General features: G+C 37.2%; 1 protein-coding gene across 1 annotated transcript; it reads right to left on the bottom strand.

The window, feature by feature from the left end:
• Positions 1–2,974: 2,974 nt before the first annotated feature.
• On the bottom strand, positions 2,975–3,798 carry LOC133782998 (uncharacterized). The gene is made up of 2 exons (XM_062222496.1): positions 3,445–3,798; positions 2,975–3,351 (listed from the first exon to the last, which is right to left on the bottom strand). The coding sequence occupies exons 1-2, from the start codon at positions 3,663–3,665 to the stop codon at positions 3,219–3,221; spliced, it is 354 nt and encodes a 117-aa protein (XP_062078480.1). The 5' UTR covers positions 3,666–3,798; the 3' UTR covers positions 2,975–3,218.
• Positions 3,799–15,502: the final 11,704 nt, after the last annotated feature.

Genomic DNA, 15,502 nt, shown 5'->3' with positions numbered 1-15,502 from the left:
ATATTTTGTCAGTTGTCATCAAGTGATTCCAAACATTACACGTGTTGATCATGTATGACATCAGTTAAAAACTGTTAATTACAGCAATAACTCAAGTCATTTTTTTTTACTTGTCAAAGTCAAAAGATGAGTTACATTGTTTGGTTAGTTTTACTTGCAATAAATCTTTGAAGAAGAAACAAAGTTCCAAAAATTTAGAGTGATAACTAGAATAGTAATAAAAAAAAACAGTGATAGAAATGTTTTTTTGTTTGATTTATTCTTGGAGGAATGAATTATGAGTATTATATCTTCCTTCAAAAAAAAAAATTATGAATATTGTGAATAGGGTTGTTTGTTTTGAGTAGTTGAGTGAATTTGTAAAGTATAAAGTAAGTTAGGATGGAGGTAATATTATATTATAAAATAGTTTACTTTATTATTAAAATATATGTGAGACTCACGAAAATTATTAATTTTACCTTTTAAAAATTTGAATCAAACATGAGAAATATTTTAGATTATCATTCTCATCTTCACTTTATCCTATACCAAATACCTTCTTAGGAATTGAGGCAGTCCTTTGACTACTGGGGCAAAATAAAAAAATAATAATAAAAGGTGGCCAAATATGAAATCTTCAAATAAAAAAATTATGTAATTTTTGGGGGGCATGATTATTATCAAGATTATGGAATAAGTATTTTATGATAAAAATGTTAGAATTTTATATAGACTAATATAATTACAAACATAATTCCATTATCACAATCATTTTCTAGAGTGCCTACGAATAGTTAAATACCATAATGGGATGGTTAATATTAATCTAATTGCAATTGAGGCACATGGTAGCACCCTAAAGACTATAGGTTGGCTCATTAAACCATAGTCCACCATATCTAATAATATAAGCCCAATAGACCCAATATACCCCTTAGGGTAAGAAGGCATACGAGACATATATATATAGAACATATATGTTGTTGGGTAAATATAGACGTATGTGGTTTTGGTAAGGGTTGATTTCCATAAGTTCTCTCTTGCATTGTTTTTCTAATATTGTTTTGTGTAGATCGTGAGATATTCAATGATAAACATTGGAGAATCAATGTCAGGTATGTTTCATCTCTATATATTCAATTCAATGCTCTAAATAAAATGTGTTCCTGGATTATTGTATGAGCATGTAATGTTGATTTAAATCTGAGTTATGGATTTAATGCTCATAATATTGTTTTACAATTTAACAAAAAAATATATTTATTTTTTAAAAAACTATTAAATAAAAAGAGTGAGGTGGTAGTTTTCTTTCTTAAATAACTTAAAATAGAAAGAGAATTCCAATAAATAAGGAATGAAATAACAATTATTGAAAACAATGGAATTACAATTCTATCACTAATAGGACTAAGAATTATATTTTGTAAGTATCAAACCAAATAAGACATAGTTAAAGTCAGTGTCGACACTGCAATGCAATAATAGACAGTAATAATGGAAAAGTTAGTTTGATAAAGGATTTAAGGGTTAGATTTTGGCATTGACAGTCATGATTCTAGTGTTCATATTTGAACTTTATGTAGCCAAAGCTAAAACTATCTTACATAGTATTCAAGTAGACTTAGGAGAAATCATCATGGCATCATAAATTCTCACCCTTAAATACAGAGGATAGCTATTGTTGTTACATACATTTATGTCGGGGTGTTTAATGTGGGAGTTGGGAATGTTAAATTTAACATGCACCAAAAAAAATATATATAAGCACACCATTAATTAAAAGAAAATTATTTTTAACACTTTTTCTCATATATATATTTTTACATTCTTTAAATTCTTTTTTTTTTTGTTAGTTTCAATAATTTTATTTTATTTTGTTTTCATAATATATATTATTTATTGTTTCAGGGTGTTTATTAGTCGGTTTGGTCGGGTTATATCATATTTTAATCAACCAAATGTAAAAATTCAACTCTAGACCCGTTCAATTAAGATAAATATTTAAATAATTAGATTCAACAAACTAAAAGTATAGTTTACCTCCTTTAAATTTAGACATATTATTCTAAATTGACACTTTAAAACATTATTCTAAATTCATTGTTAAAAATTTAAAAACAATATTTAATATTACATTTAACATATGTAATGGTATAAATAATATATGTATGTGTAAATGAAAAAAAAAACTTTTAATCGATTTATTCGGGTTATTTAGGCAGGTTGTTATAATTTACAAACCACCAAATACAATAACTTGGTTGATTAAATTTTTGTTAGGTTATTCGGCTTGTACTTTTTGTCGGATTTTTCGATTTAGTTTGAGTGGTTTACACAAACTTTTGCACATCATTTCACATTCCATTAATTTATTCTAGTTACATCATACTCAACCCCTATACCAAACACCCCCAAACATGTAACCTTCCAATAGTGTCCAAATATTGCCAATGGTATTGCTCATGTATTTGGCGAAACTTGCGTTATCTATGAAACATGATCATATTTGGTTAATTCATATTTATAGCCTATTCAATGAAATTTCATCCTTTGAAAAAAAAATTGAAAACAAACACCGGAATATACCCTATGTATGCAGGAATGAAATCCAATGGTGATTCCCGTGAACCAAACATCCACTGAGATGCACTAAGTTTCAAGACATTTCCTCAACTTGTCATGCTCGAACTTCTTTGGTAGATGACACTAACAAGTAACAAAATGAACGAAAAAAAATTGATACTATTGTTGAGCAAGAAGCCAAAACAACTTATTGACTCATTTTTAGAGCCATTCTCCCCTTAGATCTCAGTCTTCCTCACATGGCTTTCATTTTCTCCCAAAACCTTATCCAAACACAATTGTAGCCATTCAAGTATGAGCTTATCAGAGCTTTCGAGGAGTTTTGAAGCTCTGTGGTTGGACAAATTGAATAGCCTAGAAATATGACTTCTTTCCAATACCATTATAACATGTTATGGAACACAAAGTATGATACTAAACGATGTCGTTTCCTATGTTTTCTTCTTTCTTAAACAAGTTTTAAGCTCCTGATTCCAAGACCTTGGTGGTGGTTGTGGAGCTCAGCAACAATTTCCAAAAGATACATGTACTAAAAATGAGCAAAACCCATTAATGGTGGACCATTTTAGCATGCTTTTCCCAAGTAAATTGGAAATTCTACATCAAATTTTCATCTTGAATTTCATAACTAAACAAAACCCAGTTCAGTAATTCTAACTCTCTTTCTGTTTGGATAAATTCACTATAAGAAACAAACATAGGGGAACAACTATAAAGGCTGCAGCTTTAAGTAAATCTTCACTCTCTTTTGAGATCACACCAATTCTTGACCAGTCTCCACTATACCTGAACATTTTAATGTCAATTTGATGCATTGTAATTAACCCAATAAATAAAAACAAACTTACTTTATGATTATATGGTTATAGGAAAGCTTACCCTGCATCAATGAATCCCAATCCAAAGATAGCAATGGCTGATTGAGTAATGAGTGTGGTTGAAATTCTTAGTGGAAAAATGGGTCCTTTCTGGGTTTTTGAGTTCTCAGAAAAATCCCTCTTTTGACCTGATATGATACCATATCTCTTGCCATTTTTGTTCAAATACAAAGAAGAGGAATACTTGTTTAAGATAAAGCTCTTTCCTGCCACCACTGCCATCTTCTTCTCATCTAAACTCTTCTCTGCCTCTCATATCACTCTGACCTTACCAATAATGATCTCTGGTATGGTATAAATCAGATGATTGTATCCAACCAAAAAATGCTGCAAAACAAGATAAAACTCACATGAGTGAGTTGCTTGAAAAGGTGATGTTGGCAAGTGTTAAGGGTATTCAAGTAATATCACATTTACATTTCATTCAAAAAAAATGAAGACTTAAGAACTTTTATTTGCGGCCTATGAATTTTATATATATTTATTAAAAAAATATATACTAATGTGTGGATGTGGCCTATATATTTTTTTTTGGTTTGTTCTTGTTCAATCGGATAATTTGGTTTTATTACGAGAAATCAGTGAAAATCACATTTTTTTTTTAGTGATTTTGTACTCTGACCTACTTTTGATAATTTTTCTGCAAAATGACATCTGTTTAAAATTCAACTAGTTATTTAAATTTTTTGACCAGTTGTTAAAAATTTTCAAATGCCTATTTGAATTTTTTGACCACCTACCTAAATTTTCGACTAGTTATCTAAATTATGAGAAGTCATTTTGCAAAAAATTATTAAAGCTATGCTAAAGTGCAAAATAAATTTTAAAAATAGGTTATTTTGCCAAATAACATTTTTATTAAATATACATTATTTACCTCATATATTTTTAATTGATTTAAGCATTTAAAATCTTATTAATTATTTTCCTCTTATTAATTTAGTCTAAACACTATATTATTTTTTTTCTTTCTAATATTTGACTTAACAAACATAGGTTTTATCATTTCCATGCATATCCACATTATTTAGTCTAAATTATAATAAACAAATAAATTACCTATAACTATATTATAATTAGTGGTGGAGTCACATACAAAGTATGTACAATTATGTGCTGTAGTTATAATTTAATTTATATAAAGAAAAGTATGATTGATAAAATCTAAATATTTAAATAGTCTTATATTTTTTTATTGTTAGTGATACATTTTTTACCATATAATAAATCATTTAAAACTAAAAGTGAATACATTATCAAAAAGCTACATGTACAAAGTAGTTTTATTATCTCATTTACGTTATTTTATCATTTTTATTTAATTACATAATTAGACAAGTTGCATAATTTATTTAATGTTTTAATGTTATAAATTTTATATCAATTAAATAAGATTTTACGCGCATTTAGTTAGCAATTTTTAAGTCTAAAGCTAAGACTAGGAGTGAACATTTGACCCTAAAAATCCGCAAACCCGTCCAACCCGCAACTCGAAAACCTGATTTTTTGCAAAATCCGTCAACTTCAGGTGAAATTCAGTCTGAACCCGACATGGTTCAAGTCGGATTCGAGTTTTGAAATTAATGACACACGGGTTCGGGTTACACCCAAACCTGAACATAATTAAAAAAAATTAATTTTCGAAAAAATTAAGGGATTTTTCCATAAATATGGCTTTTTAGCTATTATTGTGTAAAAATATGGGAATTAAACTTTCCCTAATCTGTATGGAAAAATTTAATCAACAAAAACTTAATTTATGGGAATACTAACTACATAGGGTAATTAAAATTTAAACAAAGATAGATCAGCCCAAGCAGGGGTAAAATCGTAATAAACAACACAACACTCCTCAAAATCAATCAAACCCATTACCGTGACATTGCCTTTCTTCTGCCGTGACTCTGTCCAATTTCTCTCCAACTTCCTTCTCCAGCGATACCTTCCTTCTCCGGCAACAACTTCTATCTCGGCGATCACCTCAACATTTGATCAACAATAGTTATTTTCGAACTCATCTCAAGCAAAAACACTTTAAGAAAATCTGGTCACTTTTGCAAGAAAATTGGTGATCATCTTCTACAGAAATCAACTCAAATTCAAGAAATCTTCCAATCAGTTCTGCTGCAATCTTTGGCATTTCCAACAACTTGCATCTCTGGTATACAATCAAGAAACAAGGTATGCAAAAATCATCTCCTCTCTCAATTCTATTCTATTGTCATTTTCTTCTATTTCAAAATATTAATTTCCTACACCTACTAATAAATGTACATTGGTTGATCAGAAATAGACTAAAAACAAAAACTATAAAAATTTTAGATTCTAATTTGTCTTTTCAATAAAAAATCATTTGATATTTATGTGAATTTTAACTGCCAAAATATTCAGTAAGAATAAGGTAACCAGTTATCTTAAAAATCAGTCAATATGTTCAATTAAGTGTTTCAGTAGGGTACATGATTACACATTAAGGTAACCAGCTACCTTAATATATTCAATTTTATTCTATTGTCATCTTCTTCTATTTCAAAACTATTAATTTCCTAAATGTTCTACATAAATCTATTTTGTTTGCATAAAAATTCAAAATTATTTTTTAACTATTATCTTGAATATAATGATAATAGTGATAATCATGATGTGCTTTCTAAAAACACAAACAATTTATAAACTAAAACATAAAAATTATTTAATCTTTCTGATATATATGTACATTGATTGATCAAAGATAGACAAAAAAACAAGAACTATGAAAATTTTAGATTCTAACTTGTCTTTTCAATAAAAAAAAAATTCATTTGATATTGGTGTGAATTTTAACTGCCAAAACATTCAGTAACAACAAGTTAACCAGTTACCTTGAAAAACAATCAATATTTTTAATTAAGTGTTTTAGTAGGGTATGTCATTACAGACTAAGGTAACCAGTTTCCTTCCCCAGTTACAATCAACTAACTCGTGAAAAATTTGCCAAATTTTGCAGGTATGGACAATACTACTTCTTTGGTTCAATTTGGAGGCAAGTGGAATGAAAAAAACGAGTACGAAGGGAACACAATGACTAGGATATTGATTCCACCAAATTGTTCTCTTGACAACTTGGTGAATTTGATAAAAGATGAGATTAAGGAAACAAGAGCAACTATTGAATTTATTATCAAGTAGCCAAAGGAACACCACCAATGAAGGTTGAAACACACAATTCAGTGTTGTTCTACATAGAAATAAAGAAAAAAATTGTTGCAAAAATAACAGACTTACCATTGTGTGTCACTATAGTTCAAGAATTAAGCAATGAAAATAACATTCTTCTACTAGCAAATTAGAAAGTTACAGCAGAAGAAATGGAGGTGGGAAAATTATTAATGCAAGCAAACAATGCTTCCATCAATGAAAAAATGTTAACTTGATATTTTAACAAGCAAAAAAGCAAAAGACATAGCTTGATATTTTACAGCAAAACAACCCTATCATAACTTTATTCATTAAAGGAGTGATTTTCATATTCATAAATTGTTATTGAGTATTATATTAAGTTTGTTACAAATTCAAATACATTGAATGATTACACAAACATATAAAATTCCTTTTAGAATAAATTGTTGGTTTTTTTGTTGCCTATTATATATTTATGCCACCAACACCCAAAAAAATATGTTTTTTAAAAATTAAACACAATAGTCTGGGTAATTGGTTACCAAAGGTAACCAGCTACCATTTTGTATATAACATGAGGACCCAGCTGGGTACCTGGTTACATTTAATATATCTCAGTTGCTTTAAAATGTGGAATATATATTATATATAATTATTAAACGTGAAATACATAAAAAAAAATAAACAAGAAACTAAATACTTTGCTCTAACAATTGCCACACAAAAAACAAGAATAGCAAAAACATCAAGCACCAAAGATAACCAGTTACCCCTTGTATATAAGATGAAGACCAAACTAAGTACCTAGTTACCATTAAAGCATCTTAGTTACTTTAAAAAGTGGAATATTATAATATATAATTATTAAACGTGAAATACAAACAAAAAAAATAAACAAGGAATCGGGTACTTTGCTCTAACAATTGCCACACAAAAAATAGCAAAAACATCAAGCATCAAAGGTAACTAGCTAGCCTTTTGTATATAAGATGAAGACCAAACAAAGTACCTGGTTACCATTAAAATATCTCTAAAAACTAATTAAATATATACAGATAAAGAACATAAAAAAGATCAAAAGATATATAAAATAGTCTTAAGTAACCAAGGTCTTACAATAGTAGCAATTTAACATATACAAGTATCCAACTAACTATTGGTCATCATTTCCAAAAGTCAAATATCCTTTCCAAAAGTTGATATGGTCTAGAGTATAGACAAAATAAAAAAAAGTCTAATATCCTTTCCTAAAGTTTCCTAAATAACCTATGCAGCAGTCTTAAGTAAACCTATGCAGCAATCTTCCTCCTCTTCTGCCTCCTATCCAAAAGCTTTTCACTAAACTCATTGTTAGTCAAATATCCATCTTATTGTTTCTTCTTCCCATGAAAATACAAGCTAACAACAATGTCTTGGCGAAGCAACTGAGTATCAAGTTCTTTTGGCATCTCGCCATTCACCATTCGCCACTCGAAACCTCCGTTCTCTGAAGCTACAGCACTCCGTACGCTGAAGTAAATTGGCTCCAATCGACGACTATGAAGACCATAGCTCGCCTCCATTCCCCGACCTCCGTTCGCCTGCACTCAACTCCGATGGTCGCCTGCCTTCAAGCTCGTGGCCGGATTTCCCCAATGTTGCAGAAAACCCCAAATCGCCACATATGGGTATGAAGCTTTTGTAAAAAGTAAATGAAAACAAGAAGTGAAAGAGTCAGTTTTGTAAAAGTAAATAAAAACAAAAAGTAAATGTTTTTAATATATAAAATCAATTAAAAAGTTAAAATACTGAACATTGAATTATTTTTTTTAACTAAATAGCCAATTTAAAATACTTGAAATAACATGGAAATTACATGATTACCCTTCTACTTTTATAAAATATCATTAGTAATCAAAATATGGCATAAGGATAACTTAATACAAAAATATGGGGAAAAAAACTCATAATAGTGAATAAATGGTATCAAAAGCCATAAAATAATACTTGTAAAAAAAACCATATTTTTGAAAACTTTCTTCCAATATGTAAAAAAAATCAACATTACCAAACTAACGACAAAATTAAAAAAAAGCATGTGAAAAACAAAAAATAAATAAAAAAGTGTCAAAAAATGGTATTTTTGAAATTTTTTTAACAAGGCCAATTTTCGGCCCAAAGCCCATTTTTGGACCAATCCCACTTGAAACCCGACCAAACCTGACCCGATCAAACCCGAAATCACCCCAAAACCCAAAAATTTTGGACCGGATTCGGTACCACTTTCCTCCTCCCGAAACCCGCAAAACCCGACCTGTGTGCACCCTTAGGTAAGACAACTAAAAAAAATATAAAATAAATATAAAAAATCAATTTTTTTTTTCATAGAATCAGTATTTATGAACTCATTTGTGTGTATGTGTTTTTTTTCTATTTTGTAAATTATATATTTTAGGTTATTTGTATGCGCTTAAAAATTAAATTATTTGATGTTGTTTATTAATTTGAAATTTAGTGTTCATAATATTTTAAATTTTGATATTTTTTATGTTTTGATTTATGTTATCCAATAAATTAGCATTTGTGACGTGGCGGATAATCACTTGACACGTGGCTGATACCTGGACGGCGTTTGCTTGAGTATCGACCAAGAGAAACAGCAGAAGCAGGACAAGCCTGTTTTTCCCACGACCAGGCTGGTCGGTGGTTCCGCTGGCAAGGCAACATTTATGGGAAGATCTTTGTGAATCCTGAATTTATCTCACGCAATCTTCTGGATATCCCATTATTCAGGGGATAATATCTGTAACATATATTTTGTAACCCTCCATGAGCCTATAAATAGCAAGATATAGCTCAAGGGAAGGGACTTTTTGGCAGCGGAATCATAGAGATATAGAATTTCTTCTAGGAAATTTGTATTGTTTTGTGAGAAGTGTTGAAACTCATTGAACCCAAGTTCTCTGATCACATTTCTGATTTCATATCAATATAATTCTGAGTGGACGTAGGTCATTACTAGATCATGGGGCCGAACCACTATAAATTACTGTGTTTTCTTTACTTTCGTCATTACATTATTCTCTTTACATTTGTCCATATCGTTCATATTTTGACTCTGTGTCAGTTGGCTAAATCGTGAGTCAACATTCTGGTGCTTTCATTGAGAGGACGATTCATTGTTGTTAAGAAAACTAATGGCGAAAGCAGGAAGGAAAGATGGCCAGACTGCCGCCGCTGCACCGTCTAATCCGCCACCTCCTCCTCCACCCGCAAGCATGGCGGAAGATGAGCCGCAACTAGATTTTGAAGAGGAGGAAATGGACGATGCAACACTGAAGAGCACCCTGGGCGCGTTGCAAGAAGAATTGGCTACTCTGAGGGCCAATCAAGAGACTGCCGCAGAAGTTATGGCGCGACAGCAGTAGGAGCTTGACCGTCAGTGGGCGGAGTTGGGCGAGAGACAAGCGGAGGTGGACCGCCGCCAGACTGAAGCCATGGCAGCCCTCGAAGCAGCCTTGCTATTGGCTAGAAATCAAGCCACACCTGCCTCGCAGCCTAACCAACCTGGGAATGGGCCACCTCAGACGGGTCTCAATCCTAGCCCACCAATCCATCCTTCAAGTCCGCAAAGGCCCGAGCAGCCTCAGATGCCCCATGAAGAAGTCCCACTGGACCCCGAGGCAAATCCACCATCCCAGGCTGCTCGGGGTAATCCCCCGCAGCAAAGGCAGAATAGGGCCGAGCGTCAGCCTCATAGTCCTAGACGCCATGAAAACGATGGGCCAAACCAAGCGAACAGAGGTCACCACCCTCCTGGTAACAGGAGAGACTCGGAATTAGGCTCTGCGGTCCGTGGACCCCCACGGCATAACGATGCACGGGGATACCGCGACCAGCGCAGGCCACCCTCTAACGCTCGAGGTGTTTCTGCCAGAGACGGTCACAGGGGGAACCGTCAGTCTCACCACAGCCAGTCAAGGTTCAGAGATGGTCATGGGTACAATGAGGCTGACTCAGGCAAGGGTAATGCTGAGGGGAGAAACGGAAATAGAGGTAAAAGCAGGAGCCAAGTACCTCAAGGTGACCAACCGAATAGACAAGAAGCTGGGGGGCAACCTAAAAAAAATAATGTCTTCAACCGGCTCGGAGGTAGCGAGCAACGGAGAAGAGAAGAGGACCTGAGAGATGTACTCAACGATCGTTGAGAAAGGCACGGCGAGAACATCCCCCCAGCCACAGAGGCCACCGCAATTCCTGCCGCAGTGCAAGCCCAGATAGACGCACTCAATCAGGCTGTGCAGCAGCTGGTCGGAGGAAAGACTTCTTACATTGATCACGACAGGAGGAAAGGTACCCCTTTCGTCCAGAGGATAGCTAATGCCGAAACTCCCAGCAAGTTCAAAATGCCTACGCTCCCGAACTTTGATGGATATGGGGACCCAGTCTCGCATGTGAATAAATTTGAGATTCAGATGGACATTCAGAAAGTGTCTGAAGACGCTCGGTGCAGGATCTTCCCTGCAACACTTTCTGAAGCAGCACAGGAGTGGTTCTTTAAGTTCCCCCCTGCAAGCATAGTTTCCTGGGAAATGTTCGTGAGGGAGTTCTACGGACAATTCTATGCGGGGTGTGTGCACCCAACCGAGGCAAATCAGCTGGTTGAAATCCGCCAGCAGGATGGAGAATCCCTGAAGGACTACATCCAGCGTTTATGCGAGCAGCAGCTGGAGCAAAGACTGTCGGAGACGAAGGAAAAATGATGGCTATAACCGCAGGAGTGAGGCGCCGTTCTCCTCTATGGAAGAGTCTCTGTAAAGACGGGGTTAGAACTACCCAGGAGTTCTTGGACCGAGCTGATCGATATATCAAGCTCGAAGAGGCCATTGCTGATGATGGAAAACCTTCGAACAAGGGTAAGAAGGCCGCCGAACCCGCCAAAGCCTCCAACGGTTCCAAACCTGATGGCAACGGCAAAGGCGACAAGCACAACAATGGTAATGGCAAGAACGGTGGAAAACGTCCGCACAATGAGCCTTCCACCTCTGACAATAAACGAGCCAAGGGTAATCATTATGAACCTAGGTTCACTAACTACACTGTTCTCATCGAGTCCCGGGGAGAGGTTTACCAGGCCACAAGCTCTAGTGTGCCTTACAAGAAATCTGGGCCCATTCGAAAAGACATTTCGAAAAGAGACACTACCAAGTTCTGTCGTTACCATAACGACTACGGACATGACACCAATGAATGCAACCAGTTAAAAGATGAAATCGAGTTCCTTATTAGACAAGGACACTTGAGAAGGTACATACGGGCCTCGGGACCTACCCAACGAGAAGCTCCAGGTGGCAACGAGCAGACGTCCACACGCCAACGCTCGCCACCATTACAGCCTGCCCCCGTAGCCGGAACACTCTTAACCATCTGTGGAGGCCCGCACCTCGCGGGAAATAGCGGAAAGGCTAGAGAACGATATGCTCGGACTCTGCGCCACGACCAGGACATCGAGATGATGACTGTGGAGGACCGTGCGCCGAAAAAGGCTCGCTCAGAGGAGTTCGAGATAACCTTCTCTGAAGGTGATGCCCAACACGTCCGGTTCCCACATTTCGATCCGCTGGTCGTAGATATCCAGATGGCCAATATGATGGTTAAAAGAGTACTGGTCGATACAGGAAGTTCAGTGAACATCTTGTATAAGTCAACACTGGAACGCATGAAGTTGTCCGTAAAGGACTTGGAGCCCTGCAATCAAACCATATACGGCTTCTCTGGAGAAGGACTCGCCCCGGCCGGAATGATCAAACTCCCAGTAACCACGGGTACAGCGCCTGCCTCAAGGACATTACTCACCACTTTTGTAGTGGTCGATTGTCCTTCAGCATATAACGCCGTTATTGGAAGACCCGTACTGGTCGATCTAAGGGTCGTCGTCTCCATGTGGCACCTAGCCATGAAGTTTCCAACTGACGCAGGAGTAGGATACGTCTTAGGAAACCAAAGGGAAGCCCGGGAGTGCTATAACGCTTCGATCACAAAGGCAAAGAGTGGAGCGTCAAGGAGCGCTATCCCAGACCGATTGCAGATGGCAGAAGACAGACAAGCCCAACCAGGTGGTAACGTCACCAAATAAGGCGTTGCCCAAAGTGAGGATATAGATTTGGATCCTCGCTTTGGGGATTTTGAAGAAAATGTTGGACCCATCGAGGACTTGGAAGAGGTCCAACTCGATGAAAAAGACCCGGCCAGAGTTGTGAGGGTTGGGAAGAGTTTAGAGCCTACCACAAAGCAGGCACTGGTGAAATTCTTACAAGAGAACCAAGAAGTCTTCGCCTGGTCGCATAAAGACATGGTTGGTATAGACCCAGCAGTAATCAGCCATGTCCTGAACATAAACAAAGCCTTTCCACCGGTGCAACAAAAAAGAAGGCTGCTCGATAAAGACAGATCAAAAGCCTTAAAAGAAGAAGTCGAAAGACTTAAAGAAAATGGGTTCATCAGGGTAGCGTTTTATCCATCGTGGGTCTCGAATCCGGTGCTGGTCCCCAAGCCTAACGGCAAGTGGCGGACCTGTGTGGATTTTACAGACCTCAATAGAGCCTGCCCAAAAGACTGCTTCCCACTCCCGAGGATCGACCAACTAGTCGATGCAACTGCAGGACATGAGATCCTCTCATTCATGGACGCATATTCAGGATACAACCAGATCAGCATGCATCCCCCTGACGAGGATCACACCAGCTTTCGGACCGATACGGGCTTATATTGTTACAAAGTGATGCCCTTCGGACTGAAAAACGCAGGTGCGACCTACCAGGGACTGGTCAACCACATGTTCAAGGAGCTAATTGGGGTAAGCATGGAGGTATATGTGGATGACATGCTTGTAAAATCCAAGAAGGCAGAAGGACATGTGAGGGATTTGAAGGGATGCTTTGATGTGTTGAACAAGTATCAGATGAAATTGAACCCCCTCAAATGCTCCTTTGGAGTCGGGTCAGGGAAGTTTTTGGGGTTTATAGTAAATTCAAGAGGAATCGAAGCCAACCCTGACAAGATAAAAGCCCTGATCGACATGAAGTCGCCGAAGAAAATCAAAGATGTACAAAGCCTGACCGGGAGGATCGCTGCCCTAAGTAGATTTATCTCAAAGTCAACTGACAAGTGCGTTCCATTCTTCAATCTACTCAGAGGGAATAAGAAGTTTGAATGGACGGAAGACTGCGAGCGGGCATTCCAGACCTTAAAAGCTCATATGTCGCAACCTCCCATCCTATCAAAACCAATCGAAGGAGAGACTTTGTATATTTACCTGGAAATTACCGAAGTTGCTACTAGTGCGATATTAATACGGGAGGAAGAAGGCGTACAGAAGGCTGTTTACTATGTCAGCAAAAGGCTTATCGAAGCATAATTGAAATATCCACCAATCGAGAGGTTAGCATATTGCTTAATTCTAGCCTCCAGAAAGTTGCGTCCATACTTCCAAGCCCATCCTATCACAATTCTGACCGACCAGCCCCTTCGGCAGGTCCTCCAAAAACCTGAGGCGGCTGGACGGCTGTTAAAATGGGCGGTCGAATTAGGACAGTTCGATGTAACTTATTCACCGCGAGCAGCAATAAAGGGGCAAGTCTTGGCCGATTTCATTGCGGAGTTCACCGAACTCCCCAACAGTGAGCTATGCAAACAGCCTGAAGCGCCCATGCCTCAAGACGAGGCTCCTTCGTGGAAACTATTCACGGATGGTTCATCCAATGAATCCCACGCTGGAGCAGGAGTGATATTGATGACGCCCGAAGGGCATCGATTTCACTGCGCAATCAGGTTTGACTTCGCAGCATCAAACAATGAAGCAGAATACGAAGCACTCCTCGCTGGACTGAGAATGGCCAGAGACATGAGCATCAAAACGATCGATATTTACAGTGACTCCCAGCTGGTCGTGAATCAATTCCTGGGAGAATATCAAGCGCGAGGGTTAAAGATGATGGCCTACCTTAATAAAACGAAAGATGCGCTAGCCCAGTTCACAAAGTACACCCTCCAGCAAATCCCGCGAGACCAAAACTCCAATGCATACGCCTTAGCTAAACTCGCAAGTGCGAAGGATGCTGACACCTTGAACATAGTCCCGGTAGAAAGGTTGAGTAAGCCAAGCATTGAAGTGGCCATTTCCAATATGGAGATTCGCGCAGAAGATACGTGGATGACGCCTTACATGGAGTATCTGACAAATGGAACATTGCCAGCAGATAGAAACAAGGCCAGAACTCTGCAAAGACGGGCGGCTAGGTACATACTGCTCGACGGTGTTATGTACCGAAGAGGATATTCAATGCCACTACTCAGATGCATTACATCAGAAAAAGCTAAGGAACTCATGAAAGAGGTGCATGAAGGCTTCTGCGGGGATCACGCTGGGGGGCAGAGTTTGGCGAAAAAAGTTCTAAGACAAGGCTACTTCTGGCCAACAATGAACGAGGATTCAATGGAGTACGTACGAAAATGCGATAAATGTCAAAGGTTCTCCAAGATCCCACGAGCAGCTCCAAACGAGCTAAAGCAGATGCAGAGCCCGTGGCCTTTCGCGATATGGGGAATAGACTTGATTGGATCACTGCCAACCGGAAAAGGAGGAGTAAAGTACGCAGTCGTGGCAGTCGATTATTTCACAAAATGGGCCGAAGCTGAACCACTCGCAACCATCACAACCAAAAAAGTTCTTGACTTCGTTATCAAGAACATTGTATGCCGGTATGGATTGCCCAGGAAGATAGTTTCAGACAACTGGACCCAATTTGATAGCGACCTGTTCACCGATTTCTGCGAGAGGCATGGAGTTATTAAGAGCTTTTCTTCAGTCGCACACCCCCAAGCAAATGGGCAAGTCGAAGCTGTAAACAAAACTCTCAAGG

The sequence above is a fragment of the Humulus lupulus genome, chromosome 6 (genome assembly GCF_963169125.1).
Source record: "Humulus lupulus chromosome 6, drHumLupu1.1, whole genome shotgun sequence".
Taxonomy (NCBI): domain Eukaryota; kingdom Viridiplantae; phylum Streptophyta; class Magnoliopsida; order Rosales; family Cannabaceae; genus Humulus; species Humulus lupulus.
The sequence above is the reverse complement of the archived record's forward strand: the minus strand, read 5'-3'. Positions and strand labels throughout refer to the sequence as shown.